This window comes from Cricetulus griseus, chromosome 8, assembly GCF_003668045.3.
Source record: "Cricetulus griseus strain 17A/GY chromosome 8, alternate assembly CriGri-PICRH-1.0, whole genome shotgun sequence".
NCBI lineage: Eukaryota > Metazoa > Chordata > Mammalia > Rodentia > Cricetidae > Cricetulus > Cricetulus griseus.
In genome coordinates this window covers 1300915-1323096 of record NC_048601.1, presented here as the reverse complement: position 1 = coordinate 1323096, position 22182 = coordinate 1300915, and the positions used below count along the sequence as shown (strand labels likewise).

The window sequence follows — 22182 nt, the reverse complement described above, 5'->3', positions numbered from 1 at the left end:
ATAAACATTCTATGAATCCCTCTGGACACTATTTCACTTCTGACTCAGAACTTTAACACAAAGTTCTGAGTACCACCCAGTATTTCTACTGCCAAGTTGTATTCTTCATGGAAATAGAACACAGGCCAGGAAGCCTTCTCTAGAACTATGATGCCTTAATTGACAGAGGCATCGCAACACCAACACGTCAAACTGTCCTTTTGCAGGGGTCTCAGAGGTGTGGATTACAGGGACACAATCAGGTCACAATGCATGAGCATGCCTCATCCAAATGAGAGAGAACAAACTCCAAAACAGATCAATGTTGTGTCTTTACCAAAAGTGTGCTCTTGGGTAGATTTTCAAGAAAGTGTCCAGGTGCCAGCAGAGGCTTAGCAAGCCATTCTCTCTTTGGGAACCATCACCCATTCCCTGAAAATCTTGGTGTTTGTGGCCCTGTCAGAAAGCTTTCACCTCCCTGTAGCAACACATATAAAAGGAATCAGGCACCGTTATATGACACAGTGGTTTCATGACACTATCCCGTCAGGTGCAAGATAGACCAAACCTTTTTTAAAGGGCCACAGATCCAAACTAGCAATAGTTTCTGAACAGAGTCTTCCTCACACAAAATCATTGAACTTCTCATTCAGTAACTCAGAAAGCAATTTCTAAATTACCCAAGTCCATCTTTGTAACTGGCAGAATGTCATCAGTCTAGCTTTCTTGGTCCTTCCCTCAGCACCTGCAGCTTCATAATGTAAACACAGGCATGAAGCAGAGCAGGGATGGTGACATCAAGGTGTGTGTGTGGGGGGTCTCACAATGTCCCCTGCTGGCTGAAAGCACATGGGATTTAAATTTATTTTTGCAAATAAAAAATTTGGAGTCTCCTTTACCCTTATAATAACCACAGCCCCTGTGCAAAGATGCAATTGAATCCTGGGCAGAGCCCATGTGAACATTCTCAAAGCAGCACTGGCAAGCAGAAGGGCACAGAGGTCAGGCTAAACATGGTGTGGGCCTTTCAATTCACAGGTTTTGAAAGGGGGAGGGTTGGTTTAGCTGATATATGCAGATAGACGTTAGGCTGTTAGGTGCCATTATTTCACAGTGTCCACTATACTCACCGCCTCGGTGTGAACCGGGTGCACCGCAAAGAGCAGGGCTGTGACAAAAGCCAGTCCGCGATTCTTGAAGACTGTTTTATCACAGGTATACATCAGCACGAGGGTCACCAGGCAGTGTAGAATGACATTCACCGCATGGAAGTAGAAAGGATTCATGCCAGCCAGAAATATGTTTAGCCTGTAAAAAAGCAAAAATTAAAAATAGAGAAGTCTGTGCAAGTCATGCTCACAATATAAAAGCACAAGAGATCCATCCATCATTTAAGAAGACAAGCTATTTGATAATAGCTTCCAGTAACTCTCAACACTTTACGCTTGTGGATGGTCCAGCTTTTTCCTATCTCAGAACTGGCTCATCTGCAGAAATCAATGCAGAGACAGCACATTGCTATTCGGGGAACTTGGACCCCTCACAGAAGGCAGACAGACAGGCATCCCATGACTTGGGAAAGCGCTCCTTTCCTACTATTCTTGTGTTTACTTCTAGCCAGAGGGAGAGTCCCAAGTACTGGTGTCAAAGTCCCGGTCACTGGAGATGAACAGAAACCAGGAGACTGCAACTGTGTCTCAGCCAGGACGAACCAGGCATGAACATATGCTCTCAGCCATGGTACCACCAGGAACCATGTTTCCAGATTCTCCATCTGGAAGTGAGTCTCGTTGCCACCCCACACAGGGCTCGTTAGGAATGCTGAGACAACACAAAGAGCAAGCTCACCTTGGGGTCTCAGCATTGCTCACACTATTTGTTTTGTGTGCATGTCTGGGGGAGAGGAATAGAGCGGGTAGGCACATGTGCTCACACATGTATGCCACTGTGCACACATGGAGGTGAGAGGACAACTTAGGGGAGCCCTCCTTTCCCGAAGAGAGAATAAAGTTCTCTCTTTCTACCATGTGGGCCTGAGGATCAAACTCAGGTCATCAGGCTTGGCAGCAAGCCTTCATCCTCTAAGCCATCTGGATGGACAGGGTTTGTTTTTTTAACACAATCTCCCACTGATCTGAGAATCTAACTGTTAACACTATGATAAGCCAACTAAAAGAGAACTACAAACAGAAGGGAAATCAGGTGTTCAACATCATTAAAAACATCTTCATGGCACCAAAACACAGAGTAGATACATCTAAAGGTCACCTTTGATAACAGGATGTAATGTCCCCAACTAAGTCTATAGATCAGTGCCTTCTTAATGTTTCGACCCCTTGATAATGTTCCTCCTGTCAGAACTGTAATTTTGATACTGTTCAGAATTGTAATGTAAAGAACCGTGTTTCTCATGGTCTTGGGTGACCCTATGAAAGTGCCATTCAACCAAATGGGTCACTACCTACAGGTTAAGATCTGATGAGGAATTAATTATAGAAGAAAAAAATGTTTCTCAACAAAACCTCTTACTAGGCATGGTGGCAAAAACTGGTAATCCCAGCACTAAAATGGCTGTGGGAAAAGGACTGGTGTGAATTTGAGACCATTGTGGGCTACAGAGTAAAGCCCTTTACCCAAAAAACAAACAGAAAATGCTCTTATCCAGGGTGCCTTAGCAGCGGTGTGCACACAGTAAGTAGTTTGATGGTCTATAGCTGTCTTCTCTCCAGTCCATCAAACAAAACAGCAACAATAGGTCTTTATCCTAGGGCTCCTGACCTGCCCCTATTACAAAATCACCCTCTTTTCCTAAACAACCAACCGAGAATGTACAAGTCACCTTAATGCGGATTCTAAACAGCTAGCTTGATTCACACACGGCTTGGACCTTCAAAGCTCTAAGCATCCCAAGCTTCATTTGGACACATGAATCTAAACACCACAGTCACTGGTTGCATTGGTTTGAGAAATATCACTGCCATAGGCTCATGTATTTAAACACCTAGTCCCCAGTAGGTGGCACTATTTGAGGAAGTTATGGTTAGGAGGCGTAGCTTTGCTAGAGGAAGTACCTACCTGAAAGAAGGATTTGAGGGATTTATACTCTCCCTTACTTCCTGTTCTCCTACTTTGCTTCCTATACGAAGATGAAAATGTTCCTGTTCCCACTCCAGTCATCTTGTTGCCATGCTTCCCCCACCACTGTAGACTGTATCTCTCTGGAACTGTAAGCCAAAATAAACTCTTTCTCCCTTGAGCAAGTAGAGATGGGATTCCAAGACTAGCTGCTTTGGTAAGCTCTGAGTGTAGGAAGCAGGGGAATCCCTGAGTGGTTGTTTATTGTTGACATGGGCACAGCAATGCCAAGGACTCCAATACCTCTGTCCCATGGGAATGGACAAGCCTTACCCAAGTGATGTTCACCTATAGAGACTTCTTAGGGGAGCCCTCCTTTCCCGAAGAGAGAATAAAGTTCTCTCTTTCTACCATGTGGGCCTGAGGATCAAACTCAGGTGCTGTACCTAATAAGCATACAGAGGTTCTGGATGGCCAGGGGTGGCTTCCATCCAGTGAACACACCCCCATCTGTTCCCAGCTTTCCTGTTCCCACATTTGTATATTTGTCCTTTCTTTGTTACCTCACTGCTCATCATCAGGGTTCTGGGACTGGAGCAGTGCACGCCTTGGTGTCTAGGTTTGACTGAGACAGGGTCTTAATAATGTAGAAGAATGAACTAAGGATGAGTGATTCTCGGCATCAATCTTGGACTTCCACTAACATATTCAGACACACACACACACACACACACACACACACACACACACACACACCTCATAATGTTATTTATAAAATATAGATCTAGAAAGTGTGAAAAGATAGAGATGCATAAGTTTCGGTCAAAATGCTAGCAAAATTTCCAAACAGTGCCTGTCTGTAAGCAGAGAATAGTTTCTGGTTCTGGAAGCCAATACAGGCGCACAGAAGAAAGGGTTAACTGATTAAATTTGGTAATTTAATAGGAGAGGGACTGTGATCGATGCTCTGCATCTATGTCTTAACACAGACATTCATCAAAATATCTTGAAGTCTGCCTACTGCATACATGACAGCCCAGGATGGATTTGCAGCCAACACAGAGTGGAGACTAATACATCAACGTCCTCCAGGACTGAGACCTCCAGTGCCTGTCACAGTATCCTCGTATTATCTCTGATCTGCCCAATGCCATGACCAACAGCCCAGAATCCACACTACAAAGATTACACACCGTCTTTACTTTAAGGGGAAGGGTACACTGGAAGACTCCCTGAGATTCAGGGGCCACATGGCCACAAGTGTTCATGTCAACACTACAGTGGGAGCCAAAACTCACCGGGTACAAAATACTTGCATCCAGATTAGAACTGTACATATACTATGGCCCAGAGCAGGTTGTTACCTTCACCTGAAAAAGTTGATGTTCTCCTGACACTAAAGAGTACAAATCACCAACAGAGAGACAAGGAGCCACAGAACTCAACAGTTTATCATTTCAGTTTATTCAACAAGATTTTTCTAGGTGCTAACCACACGAGGCAGGGCCCAGAGATGCAAAGAGAAGATATGGTGTCTACTCTTAAAGGGTTCAGAGAGTAGTGGGAGCAAGGAACGAGCATGCTCAGATCACTAACAGTGGCAGAGCTCCAGCAATGGAAGGACCTTCCAAGTCACAGCTTTCAACAAGGAAAACATTCTCCAAGTGGAAAAGAGAGGCAAGGACAATGGTACCCAAGGTGGAGCAGCAGGGCTGAGAGAGCATCTTAGACACTGGGGTCCCCTGCACGAGGGAGCTCCAGGATGGTGAGGGCCCTCTAAAATGGAGTCTCAGGAAGGTAGGTTTGGGGACATGGGGGATGCTCAAACTAGAGAGATGGTAAAAAAAAAAAATGTGATCAGTGTGCAAGGGATGTGATGCTTATGGAGCTTACAGCGTCGCTCTCCAGTGTCTCAGAGCAAGTGTCACTCATGGCTGTCACACAGTAAATACTGAAGTAGATGATGGATGAAGGAATGAAACATTGAGACAATGCAATTGCTTATTCCAAGTCTACCAAGGTGGGAAGCAAGATCTAATTACATTAGAAACAAACCCCCCAGGTCAGGTTTCACCCCCCCCAGTAAATAGTTTCTTTTCATCTTTATATCTATTTTCTTTTTTAATCTTTTAGTCAACCAATATTCTTTAAGATGTCTACATATAAGCATTTCTAATTTATCTCAAAATATTAGAGGACTTGACAACTCCAGACTACACGTGCTACATGGGGGTATGGGGTGCCTGTTTCATTAGGGCAAATGTTCACAATTAGCCATGCTTCTAATGTGCTTCTAGTGAGAGCCGCTCAATTACGATGGCACAGGAGATAAAGAAATGGTCAGAATGTCTATTATTTAAAGTAAACAAAGTATATTCCTAGAAAAGGAGGTATGACCATGGTGCTAGTATTCAGGCATCTGTACTGGCCTGTCCTTGGGGTCCTGACAGGATACGCCCTTAGCTGCAGCCACCAAGAGCACCGCCTGCGCACATTCACTACGTTCCCTTTTAAAAGGGCCCTGCCCACCTCCCATCTCTCTCTCTCTCTCTCTCTCTCTCTCTCTCTCTCTCTCTCTCTCTCTCTCTCTCTCTCTCTCTCCCTCCTCCCTCCCTCCTCCGTCTCCCTCCCTCCTCCCTCCCTCTCCCTCCTCTCTCTCTCTCTCTCTCCTGCTGCTCCTGTCCCCAGAGGCCAGTCTCCCCTCTCCCTTCCCCCACTCTTCCCCTTCACTTTCCCCAATTTAAAAAAAAAACAAAACAAAACAAAACAAAAAAAAACCCTCCACCCCAAGCTCTGTCGCATGGCATCTTTCTCTCTTTTTTCCGATTTTCAAAATTACAACTCATGGAGCTACAACGTGAGGTACTGTATATACCAAAGAACCGAAGCTCCGCCCCTCAGTGACTGGGTCAGCTGACACCTTCAGCAGCTGAGGTTCCAACCTTGAGAGGAAAAGAACCAGGAAGTCTTCAGCTAAGAGAAAGCAGCAGCACAGAAGCCTGTCTGGACTGTCATCAACTTGATGGGACTTAGAGTCACGAAGGGGAAATAACTCGGGGCCTGTCCATGGCACTGTTTCCTGAAAGGGCCGAGGGGAGACACTCATCCTCAAGGTGGGCATCACTTTTCAAAAGAGACTCCAAGACACAAAGAGATCCAAGGAGAAGGCAGCACTAGTCAGCCTCTGCTTCTACCTGAGTGAGTCCTTGGCTGACATCGTAGCTTCTTCAGCCTTCCAATGAGGATTCAGCGTCAGCAGCTCTGCAGGGACCTTCCAGGCCTCATCACATTGGGACTGCCAAGGCATCTAGCTTCAGGGACTGTGCAGCTACGGTGTTCTCAGCTTCTCCACCAAGGAGGTGGTCCTTGCTACCTAGCCTCTCCCACATAACCCAACCCAACAACTCTTTTAAATACTATGCATACATCCTATGAGTTCAGTGCTTCTAGAAAACCCCAATGTAGCTTGCAAACATTTAAAAAACTACAATTCTAATTAATATTGAGCCTCAGAATGGTTATTTGGGAACTGGAGGGTAGGATGAGAAACCAACTACAGGTGGCATCCAGCATGGGGCCAAGAACACCATCTAACCAGAATAGTGTCTCAGGTTCCAGGTCACCCCACAGTGCCTCCATGAGGCACTCATTAACAACTGTCTTCAGGAGTTATGAGCACTTTTTCAGAGATTTCAGAAGCTAACATCTCTTCATCACTGAAATCCATTGCATTCAGCACATAATAGACTCTAAACGAAATCTGTTGAGTAAACAAATGAATCTAAATTATACTGGGAGTCAGAAAATCCCATCTTTCCTTTTCAGCTCTAAGAGTCTCTCATTTTATTTGGCTTAGTCTTCATTTCTCATTTAGAACTAGGTCAAGCAGTAGGACCATTTTTTTTTTTTCTGAAATAATCTTAACAGGAATCTCTGACCGTCTGTAAGCCTCTCAGTTTAATAGACTCCCCTTCCTCTTTTCAGCCAGCTGTCTTCCTACACAGCTGACCAGGAGAAGGGGGCATGAGCTCAAAGCACTCAGACTGGCTGTTCTCCACGACAGCCACATCAGGTCCCAAGAAAGGTCCCAGCGTCCAATAATCTGACACCAAAGGAGAATAAAGGCAAAAAGGGCATTAGCTCCTTGCCTCCTCCCTCTCACAGTCAGGAGCTTGAGGTAAACTCTTTCCCTGGTCTAAGGGAAGAAAAACAAAACTCAGTCAGGATGGATCCCAGAAAGAGAGACTTGTGCTGAGGGGCATACAGTAGTCCATTCTCAGAGGCTCCTGGGTATACTTCAGTCTGAATGCTCCAAATTCATGAACAAGCCAGGTCTAGAAATGGGGTGGGGGTGGGTTGAGGACTTTCCACTGTGGTAGCTCCAGTCTACTCCTGTGCCCCAACACCCACCCCCCACCCCCACCCCCACCCCCACACACACCTGGGATTTCTCTGGTACAGATCTACTTCATTCACCTTCCTTGGCATGAGTACCTGCCAACCCCGTAACCCTGGCACAGTCCAACTACCAAACTTGTTTCTACTGCCTGTTGTGGAAATGACACCTTGTTTGGCATTCAAACCCCGAGGCTTAGCCTCCTGTAACCCGGCATCCCTTCACTAACTCTGAAAGCCTCTCTCCCTGGCAGCAGCTCCAGACATATGTAGTCACCTTGCAGAACTGTCTCTCAGCGTCTCTGTTCTGCAGTCATCCATTAATAATATCATTCTAGTGCCTTGGTGCAGGCGAAGCCACTTGACCCTCTCCTCTTGCGGGGGTGGTGGTGGGGTGGGGAGCAGGACTGTATTGGAACAGAAGATACCAGTACAGGCAGCTGCAGATGCCTGGAATATGAATTACACTGTACTAAGGACAATGTGACACTTTCATCTCCCTAAACAGAGGCCTCCTGGGGTTACCAGTGGTCACCGAGCTTCTTTGTGCAACCTTCAGCTCCCATCCCATCTCAGGATAGAGCAGATAGAGATGAAGCCTGAGATCTGCACCCAGGAAGGGAACTAGCAGGGCTACGAGACATGGGTCTCAAAGCTCAGTCGAAGGCACAGAGGGGGCTAACAGGTTCAACAGAAAACTCAGTGTGCTCATCAGCAAGCATTCTTTAAAAACAAAAAACAAAAAAAACAAAACCTCAATCAGGAAGGGGGCGGGGGTAAGTGTACCCCCTTTATCATTGTTTCTTTTGTGCATGTGTACATGTATGCAGAGAGATATGGATGCGTGTGCATTTGAACAACCCCAGTTGTCATTCCTCAGGTGCTATCCACCTTGTTTTTGAGACAGATCGCCTCGTAGGCTAAGCTTGCCAGCCAGTGAGCCCCAGAGATCTACCTGTCTCTGTCTTTCCAGTACTGGGCTAATAAGCATACCTGGCCTTTTCCTTCTCTTTTCTCCTTTCTTAAAAAAAAAGGGGGGGTTCTTTGAGATTGAACTCGGGGGTCTTCATGCTTGCGAGGCAAGCATTGTACCTTCTGAGCTATTACCCCAACTCTATCACCATTTATGGTATTTTTTTCCTGGGTGTCCACAGCCCAGTACAACACACAGAACATGCCCATCTTCTGTTGTTTCCCTTCCGCCACCTCTAGCCGTTCTGCAGTTGTCAAGCTTGGGAATGGTTTCCACGTTCATCTTAGCTCAATCAACCAATAAATAACATCTGGCTCAGCTTGTTTTCCCTTTCAGGCGAGTCCCATAGATGCTCGATCATTCTGGCTCTCTTCTTCCATCCTTCTAGTTCTAGACAAATCAACAAATCATCATCACCTCATCCATCTGAAGAAACAAACTCTGCAACTGACCGGTACCACAGTGTGGAGAAAATCCAGTTCTGACTGGAGCTCGGGCCTCCCATCCTCACTCAGCAGGAGAAAGCTACTCCCCAGGAGAGATTCCAACCACCATTACTGTCTTTTTGGCATTCTGAGTAATAACATACTAAAGGGAAGGACACTAAAGGGAGGGACATTGGGCAAGAACACTGGTGACAACACAGGAAAGAGAGAATCAGCAAATAACTAGAAGAGCCCAATGTCACATATCTTAGTGGCAGTAGTAACTACACTGTTAATTTTGCAGATGCTTTCTTTGAGAAGGGTGTGTTCCCTAGCATACCTGGGCACATTGCAGTTCTGTCAGGGACTACCCAAAGTTACAGGAAATAGCCTAGGCCAAGCAGAGTCCTTCTGAGACTCCTGACTCCAAATATCCCCAAAGCATCTGTGCTTCTGACCGGTTACTATAAAACCAGTGTTTCCTCATTTCTCTCTGGTTCTCCAGTGCTTTAGAAGGCCTTCCAGAACCAAGGAAACTGCTGTACTACAGTAATGTATTAAGAATAAAACTCAGGACCAAGGGGAGCTAGCCACGCCTGGAAGGATGCCTGGAGAATCCTAAACACACACATTTGCCAAGCCTCAAGATGCACCCAGCTCAGAGCATCAGGGTGGCAGAGAACCTACTGGAAGTGTGAGCAAACTCTGAGCTCCAGAGTTTTATGGGGGCTTTATGATTTGGGGCTTCATTATTTGGCCCACTTGATTGACACAGGACTTCAATCCCATTTCCCTCTTCAAATGGGAGGGTAGAGCAAATATCACACAGCTCAAAGCCCATCCCTTTAATCATAACCGGTCTTTATTTCGTCACTTGCTCCTCAAGCATGGTGAACCATGAGTCCACCCTGAAGCATATGAAATTCCTTACATTGAGAAATCCCAAGAGTTTAGAAAGAAGGTTTCTCTGAAGGAACACAAAGCAAACACCAGATGAAATCTAGATCGCTGGATAGGCTAGTTCCTTCGACAAGACTCTGAGGTCCTTGTGCTCCATTTGATTATAGAAAGCAAGGTGTTGTTATGAATGGATCTTAAGCCCCCAAAGGGGAGAGGGGAGGAGAACCCCCTTCTGGGCTTTGCCCCAGCCTCCTGCCTCCTGTCTGGAACTTGCAACATGCTTTCTGCAACTATCTGTGCTTCAGTGGCATCCTGGGGTGTGGGGGGGAGATGGTGCCAGACTAAAGATTGTCATTCTCTCAACATTATAACTGTGAGCCACAATCATCCTTCTATAGTCAAGGCTGCCCTTGACCTTCAGTACACAGGACCCTCAGAGATCCTCTGCAATGTCCAAGGAAATCCCCCTTCTGCTTCCACTTTTCTCTTTGAGAGAGGAGGGAGAAAGGTAAATTAAGACAGAAAACTGGGCTGGAGAGATGGCTCAGTGGCTAAGAGTACTTGGCTGCTTTTCTGGAGAACCTGAGTTGGGTTCCCAATTAGGCAGTTCACAATCTATCACTGCAGGGAGATCTGGCTACCTGTTATGATCTCTACAGGTGCTGTGCCCCAGTGCATATGTACACAGACATACATACATACACAGACACATATATGCACACACACAAACACATACACACACACACCAAACAGACAAGACACACAGGCACACACACATACAGAGACATACAGACACAAACACACACACAGACACACAAATACACACACACAGACAGAGACACACAGAGACATACACACACTGAGAGATACTGAGAGACACACACAGATATAAACACACACACAGACATATACATACACACATAAAGACACAGACACACACACATAGACACAGACACACACATGTACACCCAGATACAAACACAGACACATATCCATACATACACATACACACAGAAAAACACTCACAGACACAAACACACACACACATACATACACATACACAGAGACACACAAACACAAACACACACATACACAGACACACAAATACACACAGATATACACACACTGAGACACACATAAACACAGAGACACACAGATGCACACACATACACATATAAACATACACACACACACTTAAAACAAAAGCCTTTAAATAAGACAGAAACCAAGCAGATCTCCTACGCAAAGAGGATTCCATGTCTAATTCTAAGTCCTACTTTGCAAACCAAGTAAAGCGCTACATGTTATAGACAGCTCACAGAGCAGTGGCAGAACACTGAAACCAGCAACAACAACAACAGAATGATATCAGATAGCAGTGGGGGTTATAGAGGGTTTGGATGAGAACAGCCTCTCAAAAGGTTCTTGTGTTGAGTGTTTGGTCCCTAGATGGTGGACCAAACCACTGGGAGGTGTTTGTATCATGAGGGCTCTGACCTAAGCATGGATTTTCTGGTGTTGGACTAGTAATTCGATAGTGTTATAGAGAGGTTGAGCCTAGCTGGAGAAGTTGATCACCGGGCATGGGGTTCTTGGCAGTTCCATCTGGTCCTGGGCTCCTCTCTATCTCACTCTCAGCTTCCTGCTAAATGAGGTAGCAGCTCGGCTCTGTCAAGCCTTCTGCTGTACTTCACCATAGCCCCAGAAACCACAGAGCCAGCCAACCATAGACTAGAACTGTGAGATAAAATAAGACTTTCCTTCCTTAAGCTACTCTCAGGTATTCTGTCACAGTGCTGGAAAAGCGACTAACAGATCAGAGTAAGAAAGTAAAGGTGAAACGTTGAGAAGGTTCAGACAGGAGTCCTGGGCAGGCCCCCATGACAAAGTAATGTCTCAGCAAATACTGAAGGTACAGAGAAAGCCAGCCCTGTGCAGCTTAGGGAAGGGCTTTTCCAAAGAAGACTGCCCAGCGCAGAGGCCCTCAGCAGCAGCAAATCTGACCTGTGAAGAAGCCAGGTCTCCAGGGTACTGGGTGGAAATGACAGCCTAGACATCGGCGTGGGAGGCAGGAGTCCAGAACTTTGCAGGCAGAAGCCACCATGTCTTATCAGTGGGAAGAGACACATTACCATTCCTTTGGCATGACCAAACATTCCTCAGTCCTCATAAAGAGCAAGGGCTAGACTCAAAGTCTGGAAAAAAATAAGTGTGTGGCTGCAAGGAAAATAGAAAGACATTTGTTGATAAAAACAGACTGCTTTTTGAGAAAATCCTATGATTTCCTTCAGGGAGAAATTTGGAGAAAAACCCTACAATCCAAAACTGGGTTTCTCTCCTTTCCTACTCTTCCTATACAACCAGACTGAGGTCTAGACTAACCTATGAGACCACAATCACAATCTCTACCTCCAGGGATCTCTTAGTTTAATACAGAAATTTCATTTTTAAAAAAATTATTTTTCCCATAGAGATTTTACTCCCTTCAAATCTTTTTTTTCCCTTGCCTGTGTGACCATCATAGAATGTCTGGGCACCTTAACCAAGTATCCCAGGCCATCTTTACTCACTGTTCTAGAGTATATAGAAAGCAGTCCAGAGAGACAGAGGCCTCAAGGAAGTCAGATCAGCAGAGGCAGACCCAAATGAACATTTCAGGGCTCTCAGGTATAAGCCATGGAAGCCAATGCTTGCACAATCTCAGAGCTGGCAGAAGGCTCTGACTAAAAGATGAGAACTGGTAAAATCTCTCATTACCAAACATTAAAGCATCACAGGTCCCCACAGCCACACAGATTAACATTTTCTATTTTTTAGCTCTGACATTTAAGCCACCCACGTCACTCTTATGATTTATGTTAGCTTCAGAGGCATTCAGTAAAACTTTATAGCAAACAATGATCTAATAGCCTAAACATGGAAAGAAAAACCGTGAGTTTAAGGTCCTGTAATCAGCCTCAGCTTCCCCATCTTTAGCGCAGAAGACCACGGGTTGGTTCATTGTTGAATCAGGCTCCACTCACTGGCTGAATGGAAATTTCCACAGGAACCTCTCCCCAAGAGGAAAGGGGAAAGGAGTAAAATGAAAACACTAAGTACCTCTTAAATCAATCAAGGCAGTTTTTCAAGGGGGAGTTGCGGGCACTGTAGCCATCGGTTCTGTTTCAGTTCAGTGTCTACAGAGAAGTTTAATGCAATTCCTCCTGATTTCAGAGGCCATGACCAGGGAGCGAAGTGACACTGTGTCCTTCACAGTAAAATGGAGGCAACTGGAGACCAGAAAAGGCAAATACCAGATGTTTCCTCTTGTATATCTTTTATATAGATATAAAACCATATATATAATATACACATGCGCGTGCACACACTCACACATATAACATGCAGGTAGAGGTGACACTGTCTGGAGAAGCCCGTAAGGGACAAGGGGGAGAGGCAGCCAGAAGAAAGGGAAAGGTATGGGGTGAATACACTGAAGGTACAGGACACAAGCCAGTGGAAACTGTGTAATGTCCCCCTCCCCCATTAAATATATTTAATAAAAATATTCCTGCCTGTCCTTGTTCACGAGCCTAAGACAAGACTGAGCAATTCAAGGGGCAGAGGTGACTGTTTGCAACACTTAGGCAGAACCCCCAGGAGTAATCTGGAAAAAAAAAAAAAAAAACATTTACTATAGTCATGTGACAGGTCACCATTACCTCATCTACGCAAGTGTGATGTTTGGGTTTGGAAGCCAACAAAACAGCCAGTGGGGAAGAGAGGTCAGTGAAAAAGGAAGTAGGGAAAGCAAGAATGAGTTAGAACCAGAGACACACTATGCTACAGTACACTGTCTCTCCACCTTGACAAGGTGAACCTGTAGAAGGCCCGACTCTTCCACTCCAGTTTCTCACAGCTGTGCAGACACCCTGGCAACTGAGGAAGAGCTCAGGGGAGACTGGAGGCCTGTGTGTGACCTGAGCTACTGCTGTCACCATGAACAGCCAAAACTTCCTGCTGAATCTGCATAGGATTCCACAGCCCCCAAAACCTACACCAATCTTCTCAGCCTGATCACAGCTGCTTCATCTCTACCTTTCAAACCTCTCAGAAATGTCTCCTGGGGTCAGCCCTAATGCAGAGCCACCCTTGATGAGGTATGTCCTTCTGTAAATATGTCTCTCTTATTGGCTGATGAATAAAACACTGCTTGGCCAATAGCCAGTAGAGGCAGGAAGCTGGGCAGGACTAGGAGACGAGGAGAATTCTGGGAAGGGTAGGCAGAAGAGACACCATGGAGGAACTGGGAGGATTGGACACACCAGTTGTTCTCCAATAAGATAAGGCCATGTAGAAATACATAGATTAGTAGTTATGGGTTAATAATTAAGACAGAGATAGCCAATAAGAAGCCCTAGCTATTGGCCAACAGTTTATAATTAATACAGTGTCTCTGTGTGTTCATTTGAGGCTGAAGTGACGGGACCTGGCTGGACAAAGAAACCTCTGCAACACACCCTGGGAAAGGGGTTCTAGAAACAGTTACAAGAGAGCTAAAGTGATAGAGTAGACAATCCTGTCACACCTTGTTTCACGGCTGTAGACTCTACAGCTAATATGATCTGGTAACCTTTTCCTCAGCCAACTTCACCTTTCTTTTTATGTGAGAAGCATGAAAGGCTCTTTATTAATAACAGCGTGGCTGTTATTCTTTATACACAAGCATTTGCCCAACAAAAGAATTATGTATAAATTGGTTATGCTGTTCTGAAGACAGTTTCTATCTCAGTATGTGACATACATTTAATATATCAAGAATATAAACTTTCTAAACAAAAAGAAAGAAAAGGGTTTATATTTTGACTTGGGAGTCTATGATCGAATAAACTTTGGGTGGTTTATAGAATAGACGGTCGCTCAGAAGCGAAAGGGAATGAACTCTTCGTTGCACACAAGCACCTGAATGAAGCTCCAGAGAAATGCTAAGATAAAAAAAAAATCTCAATAAAGTGTATGCTGAGCAATTCTGGTTACATAACATCAAAATGATAAAATTATAGAGATGGAGACTTAGTGGTTGTCATGGTCAGGGTGGGAGTTTGTGGATTAGACGCTAGAGCTTGGGTGGTTGCTATCATGAGCAAGAAGTGTAGAGTCCATGTGATGAATGTGTCCTAGGCTTTGTAACTACAGTAGAATCTCAGAAATTGACACCTGGCATAAAACTGCAGAGAACTAAATAGACACCAAGATAAATAAAATAGTTATGAAAAAGCTGGTTAAATCTAGGGGGGAGAGGGGTCCCACACATTATATCAGTGTTATTTCCTAGTACCCAGGACCACTAGCCCGGAGGTGGCAACACCCACAATGGGCTGGGTACTCCTGTATCAATCAATCACTAATTAAGAAAATGCCTTTCTGGCTTGCCTACAGCCCCATATTCGGAAGGCATTTTCTCAATTGAAGTTCTCTCCTCATAGATGACTCTAGCTCGTTCCAAGTTGACACAAAAAACAGTCAGGACACTAGGCCAATGCTTGAGTCATACCAAATGATCAAAGTAGTTTTCCATCCCTTCTTGCAGGCTCAAGCAATACAGACCTAACTAGACACGGCAGCTCACTGAATCTGTAATCTCAACACTCGGGAGGCCAAGGCACAAGACCTACCATGAGTAAAGAACTATCCTGGGCTACATAGTGAATCCCAAGCTAGCCCAGGATATGGAGGGAAAGCCTGTTTCACGAAACAAACAAAGGAAAGCAAAACAAACAAAACAAAAACAGGAGGAATGGGAAAGGGATGAAAACTATTAAAAGTGTCTGAAGATTCAAGGGCCTTCAGTTCATGTGACTGTACTAGAATATGGGGGGGGCACCTCACTGACTACTGAAGAGGTAGCTACTCTGATTGAAACTGACCATGTGGAACAGGACTGGTCTGCTTTCTCTTACAGATAAGGTAACTTATTCCGAGTCACACCTAGTCGATCTCTAGACTCACAATTCAATTGGTCCATTAAAAAAAAAAAAAAAAAAAGAGGACTCGCTGTATTTCTACTTGCTTTTTATTGCTGTGATAAACACCACAACCTAGAACAACCTAGGGAGAAAGGGGTTTATTTGTCTTACACGTCTGAACCACAGCTCCATCATTTAGGGAAGTCAAGGCAGGAACATGCAAAGACATGGATGAACACTGACTACTGGCTTGCTCAGCCTGCTTCCTTTTACAACCTATGACCACCTGCCCAGGAGAGGCCCTACCCACAGTGGGCCAGGCCCTCCCACATCAATCGTTAACCAGGGAAATGTCCACACAGGCTTAGACCAATCTGATGGGGGCATCATTTTCTCAATTGAGCTTCCCCCGTCTTCCTAGATGACTCTAGCTTGTGTCAAGTTGATAAAAAAAACCATACAAACAAAAACAAAACAAACAAACAAACCTAGCCAGCACTCTTAAAGCAACCCACATCAAAGAGCAATGTCTTTGACTTCAAACTGCTGTGCATAAACAATGAATACCCCAAAGACTTTGTATATTCCTCCTTTCCCTACTCTGCCACCCCTGCCTATCAACCCAGCCAATTTCCCCTTCTTCACTAACACCTCCCACAGAGTGTGTGTGTGTGTGTGTGTGTGTGTGTGTGTGTGTGTGTGTGTGTGTGTGTGTGTGTGTGAAGTCAAGCTAGTGATATCAAGGTGGAGTTGCTACACAGTTCTCCCTCCTTCCTCCTCTGCCAAGGCAGAACTCCTATTAGGAACTATTAAAAACACTTGGACAGCCAGCACCTTGCACTTACACCCATCCTCCAGCAGGCATCCAACCCTGGCCCTTTAAATGGAAACTGCTCCAGCCAGGGACCAGGGCTGTAAAAAGTCTGGAGTGTTGTGAGCTTACACACCTTCAAATTAATCAACAGCCTCACCCATTCCATGAAAGCCCACCAAGTGTAAAAGGAAGCATTCCTATTTTTAAGATTAAAAAAACACACACACTTGGAAAATTAAAAAGGTGGAGAAACTGCAGCTAAGGCTATCCTTGGGTTGAAAACCAACACAACATTCCAAAGATAAATGTTTATAATACATCCCCTTGGGAGTCAGATGTGTTATTTTCTTGCCCTCTTTAAAACATTAGTTTATTTGAAAAAACTACGTGAAAAGCCAACTGCCAGGCTTCTTTTTCTAAGTCATGGGGCCACCTCTCCAAAGCCCTGGGCCTGAAGGCCCACGCTGTTACACTTTGCCAACTGTTCCCAGAGATTAGTGCCACGAACTATGGTTCGGATGACAAGAATTAGAAAGCAGGTTAATATGGGACTAATACCCTGTGAGCTGTTCTGTGCTACTCACTCACACCAGCTCAAAGGCGGAGTCAAGTTACACTGAATGGCGTTCACCTCTTAAGACTCCAACTCGTCCTTTCCCCAGAATTCTAAATCCAAGCGGACACCCCATCCTACAAACGCGTCCGGATCCACTACTTCACACCAGAAACGCCGAGTCATGATTCCGGAGCTAGGCAAAGGTTTCTCTGTGACCCCAGGCAGGTCCCCCACCACTTTGCGCGTTCTCAGTGTGAATCCCACACGGTGGACTCAGAGGCTGGGGTTGCGGAGTTTCAGGATGTGGAGGCTGGGATTGGAGATGTTCGGGTTAGGGAGGCTATCAGCGGCCCAGTACACAAAGCCTGGTACTCAGACTAGGGTACCTAACCCCTCTCCCCAGCTTCTGCTGGAACACTCATAGCCTGGCAGCTCCAGGGATATTCTAGGCCACCCGATCCTGTTCCCTCCACTCCTCATCTGCCCAACAGTCCAACACCCCCGCTCCCGGGAGAAGCAATAGCTTGGAGCATCGCTGCCCTCTGGAACCGGCCGGTCTCCATGAGAAGACCGGGAAGGATAGGGAAGGGTACGGTGAGAAGTCAGATCCACCAGCCCTAAACCCCCAGGAACCTAGCAGGGAGAGCCCAGACTCTGGGGAAACTCGGTCCCAACTCCGCAGCCCGAGCCCTAGGGGCCAGGAAGCGCGGGAGAACCTAGGCTTAGCTGGGAGGACCAAGGCAGAGCGGGGAGGTCCCTGAGTAGCGCGGAGAGAACCCAAGACAGAGCCAGAAGAAAACGGTACAGGGTTGAGAACCCTGGCAAAGAACCAGAGGCAGAGCCAGGAGGACTCCGGACAGAGCTTGGCGCAACAGGATCAGGGCCAGAACCGGGAGGATCCAGGCGGAGGGAAGAAGAGGTCCTGGGGCAGATTGCCGAGAACCTCTGTCAGAGAGAAGCCGGGGCTTCGCTGACGGAACATTAGTCAGAGCCGGGAGGACCCAGAGCCAAGTAGAAGGTACTGAAGACAGAACCAGGGACACCAAGCACAGAGCCCAGGGGACATGGGGCAGAGCCAGGAGAACAGAGCTGAGCAGGGAGGAGCAAACGTAGACCCTAGAGGACCAGACTGAGCAGGGAGAACACGAGGAAAAGCGGAGAGGATCGGGCTGATGGCAAAACGATCTCGGGTACAGTCAGGAGGACAGAGCTGAAAGGGGAGGACACCCTAGAGGGGGTACGGATGGATCCGTCAGAAGTGCCCCCGTAGTGCCACCCCTTCTCCGTGTCCAGACCCCAGGGCACACGGGGCTCACCTGAAGGACAGCACGCACAGCGGCCGATAGGACTTGTGGCTGGTGCTGTCCGCCAGGCCCTTGCCCCAGAAGTCGTTCGCGAAAACGGCCCAGCGCAGCGGGGTCCCGGGCCGCACGTCGGGGTTGTTCACGATCGCCCACACGTCGTCGTGCACAAACTCGCCCCGCAGCGAGCGTCCGTAGCACAAGCAGCTGGCCCCGGCTAGCAGCGCCGCGGCCCCGGCCGGAACCAGCCCGCAGCGCGGGCGCCGCGAGGGCGCGCGCTCCCCGCCGCCGCGGTCCCCGCGGGTCACCAGCATCGCGCAGCCCGCACGGCCGCTCCCGCGTGGCGCGCATCCTCCCCGGCCGGGGCCCGGGCGCGCGGTGGCCTGCGTAGCTCGGGCATCGCGCGCCCACTGTCCCCGCCCGGGCGCCCCGTGCTCCGCCGCCGCGGTGGCCCAGCTGCAAATAAACAGCGGTCCCCCCGCCTCCCCAGGCCATCGCCGCCGCCTCCGCCCACTGCGCATGCCCGCTCGCGCGCCTCCGCCTCCTGGATCCCGGGACCCAAGGTCCCTAACACCTGGCCTGCGCCCGTGGGTGCTGCATCTCAGGCGGCCAGAGCACGCACAGGTGGAGCGGGGTAGCTGCAGGGCTGGGGCGGGGGGGGGAGGTGGGCACGCGTGAAGGCCACTCGGGGTCCCTCTGGGTACGCCCAGTTGCTCTCCCAGACCGGTCCCCAGCCCATCTAGGCTGCGGATGGGCAGGTCTCTGCCGCCTCCTGGCCGCGAGCCGGGATGCTTAGCAGGTGTTCTGTCTGCACCCCAACGCCATCTCTCCCCAGAGGAACAAGCGATTAGACACCCGCAGGACAGCGCGAGGATATGCTCCAGCGCCCGCGGGGCTTGAAGCCTTCCACCGCGTTGCCTGCGCCCCAACCCTGGGAACGCGCACAGCCGCCCCTTCCCCAAAGTCGAGGGGGTGCGTTGGGGCTGTGGACTACCTCCTGCTGCTGCGGCGGCGGCTTAGAATAAGCCCTGGGTTTGATTTTTATTTCCGTCCGGCTGACTTTTCCTTTTGTTTTTTCCTTTAAACTCTTAAGCAATGAGAGAGGCGCCGAACACATCACTTCTGGCTTTCTTTTGGTTTTGGTTTTGAGACACTGCCTTACTCTGTCGCCCAAGCAGGCCCGGCAATGGCTATGGAAGCCAGGCTGTCCTCATGGAAATCCTCCTGCCTCAGCCTCCTTGGCCCAGCTAGCTACTTGTACCTGTGTCTTACTGGATCTCTTGAGTGTGACTGTTGTCTCCTGGGTAGTGCATGCGAGGCTGCCCTGGCTCTGTCAATACAAATTAAAACAGCTGACCGCCCTGGCATTGCCTCTGACTCAGAAACTTCCTGTTCTTTCCCGAAACTGTTCTACTTTTGAATGCCAATCACAATATGTAAATAAATGAGGTATTCCGGAGTAACACTGAATTCCCTAGTATTGAAAAGCCTGTTAATTCTCTCAGGACACTTGTGAATTGACGTGACTTTATTGCTGAAGTTAGCGGAGATTTTATACATCCAGACCAAAATAAAGTCACCATTAAAACAAACCGACAAACAACAACCAATAAGAAACTTAAGAAAAGAAATTTGAAACATAAAGGAGAATTTGTTCTTTGTGCTTCCCAATGGCTCCTTAATTTTTAACACCTGAGCACTTAATTCAGCAGTTCCCAGATTAACAGGAAGACAGTCCAAGACCTGACCCATTTTGCCTCTTTTGATGTTTTATTTATTATTTGTTTTCTTGGTGAATTAAAATTCATGAGAGAGAAGCAAAGTTGAAATCCTGAGTCCTGGTGACAGCTTTCCCAGAACATCTAAACCTCAATGTCTGCCCTAGCCAGACCCCACACACTTGTGTCTTTTGCTTCCTCCATAGTAATTTTTAAAAAATGGATTTACCTGGTACACACTGTGCTAAGGAAGGGAAGAGGCATAAAGCTACTCAAGCATTCTGTGTGTGTGTGTGTGTGTGTGTGCGCGCGCGCGCGCGCGCGCGCGCGCGCCGCGCGGCGCGTGGGCACGTTCTCGCATGTGTGTCTGAGAGAGAGAGAGAGAGAGAGAGAGAGAGAGAGAGAGAGAGAGAGACCATGTGTGAGACAGACTGACTTGTATCTGTGTATAAGAGACAGTATGTGTATTATGTGAGAGACTGTGTGTGTGAGAGAAACTGACTGGTGTGTGTGGTAGAGTCTGTGTGTGAGAGACAGATTGACTATGTGTGTTGGGAGTGGTAAACAATACAAGAGGGACATTTCCCGACCATAACTGGCTCTCTAGAACAGCCAAACAGTAACAGTGCCCTGTGGAAATGGTCACTGGTGATAGGTGAGTGTGTGTGTGACGAACAAGAGCTATCTAGGCACAATACCCTAAAACCAGGAGAGAGACTCCGAGAATGGACTCTACGGCAATTCACTTCCTCTACGCACTCCTGCCCTATCTTGGCAGTTTGGGTTTCCAGGCGAAGCAAAATCAGCTGTCAGTGATTATGATCTTGCTGGAGAGTGACCTGAGCTGAGACTCCAAAGAGGGGAGAAACATTCGGGAAGCACAGACTACACCCTGGGTTCAGTGACATTTTCACTATCTTTACTTCAAAAGGATGATTTGGAGTTCATTCAGAATCAAGATGATCCCTGACTTACAAGGTTCAGCCTGGAGCCTTCCAGTTTGGCAATGGTGTGAGGGCCATCTACTGCACAGAAAACACACTCTGAGGGTTGGGTTTGGTATTCCTGAAGCTCCAGGAAGTGCCACTGACACTGTGGTGTTCAGATTAACTTGAAGTTCCACAGGTTGGAAGTAATAAGTGTGTTTCGATGTATGACAACTCCAGTGCCCAACACATTGTTCACAATATGTATTGTGAGCCCAGGGGCACCCGCAGGAAGATTCTCCTGGAGCCTCTTCGTTTCCTGACCCAATCCTGCTCCATGCCATAGAGTGCTGGTATCAGAGAGCAGCGGCCATCAAGGTGGCCGCTCCTCTCTCTGTGTACAAAACACTCAGCTAACAGAGAGGCCCAAAAGGAAATTAGATTTAATATCTTGCTACTTAGTATCCAATTATTGTTAAGATCTTGGTAATTGCAGGAATACTACCTTCTCAGAGATCTGTGTCCACCCAGAGCCGGTGTAAAACAAATAATTCCAGAAGTGCCTCTGAGGCTCAGGCAGAGTCATTCACACACTTCTTAGGAACAGGATTCCTGAACACTAGAAATAAATCAAAGGCAAGTCAATATTTTCATAAAAACTGAATTCAAATTAACTGCAAAGATTCTTTGCTTTACCAAACCTTATTGAGACCTCATAAGCTTAGCCTAGGACCCTGGATGAAATGCACAGCCCTACAAAATCCAGTCTAAATCCAGCTTTAAGTTTGATGATCCTGAATATTTGATCAGGGTTGTATTCACCATGCATTTAGCAATGCCTGACTACCCAACTACAGATTTATCCTGGTGTATCAGTTCAGTCAGAAACTTCTTATAACTGTTACCGAAGGGACCAGCTCCCCATTTCGACAGCCATGACAGTAACACGTGCTTGCCATGACCTTGTCCTAGTCACTAAAAAGTCAGATTCCTGCCTTGTGGCAAGGAACCAATCAGAAGTTAGCTGGTGGTGCTATGCTTTACAGCTCTGGTTGTGCTTTACAGACAAGTGCACAGCAATGACATGCAGAGCATAGCAACCACCCTGGGAGGGCCTATGGGCCATAACAACCAGTTGCCCAATCAACACAGGGCAAGCCCTCCGAGCCTGGGGG

The 22182-nt window shown here is 47.1% G+C and overlaps 1 protein-coding gene and 1 long non-coding RNA gene across 5 annotated transcripts in view; one reads left to right on the top strand and one right to left on the bottom strand.

Annotated features, from left to right (window-relative positions):
- Tmtc1 (transmembrane O-mannosyltransferase targeting cadherins 1) overlaps window positions 1-18803 on the bottom strand; it is a 202041-nt gene extending 183238 nt beyond the window's left edge. Inside the window, exons 1-2 of one of the 4 annotated variants that reach the window (XM_027430056.2) lie at window positions 18379-18803; window positions 1110-1287 (exon numbers count right to left, since the gene is read on the bottom strand). In XM_027430056.2, the coding sequence (XP_027285857.1) occupies window positions 1110-1287; window positions 18379-18677 (477 nt within the window). In that variant the 5' untranslated portion in view covers window positions 18678-18803. Of the gene's footprint in view, window positions 1-1109; window positions 1288-11751; window positions 12090-18378 lie in introns of those variants that run through there. The other 3 variants (XM_027430057.2, XM_027430055.2, XM_027430058.2) reach the window with 3 other exon arrangements.
- A 199-nt stretch (window positions 18804-19002) lies between these two features.
- Window positions 19003-19833, top strand: LOC118239242. Its single transcript, XR_004770982.1, has 2 exons — window positions 19003-19335; window positions 19457-19833. It is a non-coding gene; the product is annotated as an uncharacterized LOC118239242 (long non-coding RNA).
- The last annotated feature ends 2349 nt before the right edge of the window (window positions 19834-22182 follow it).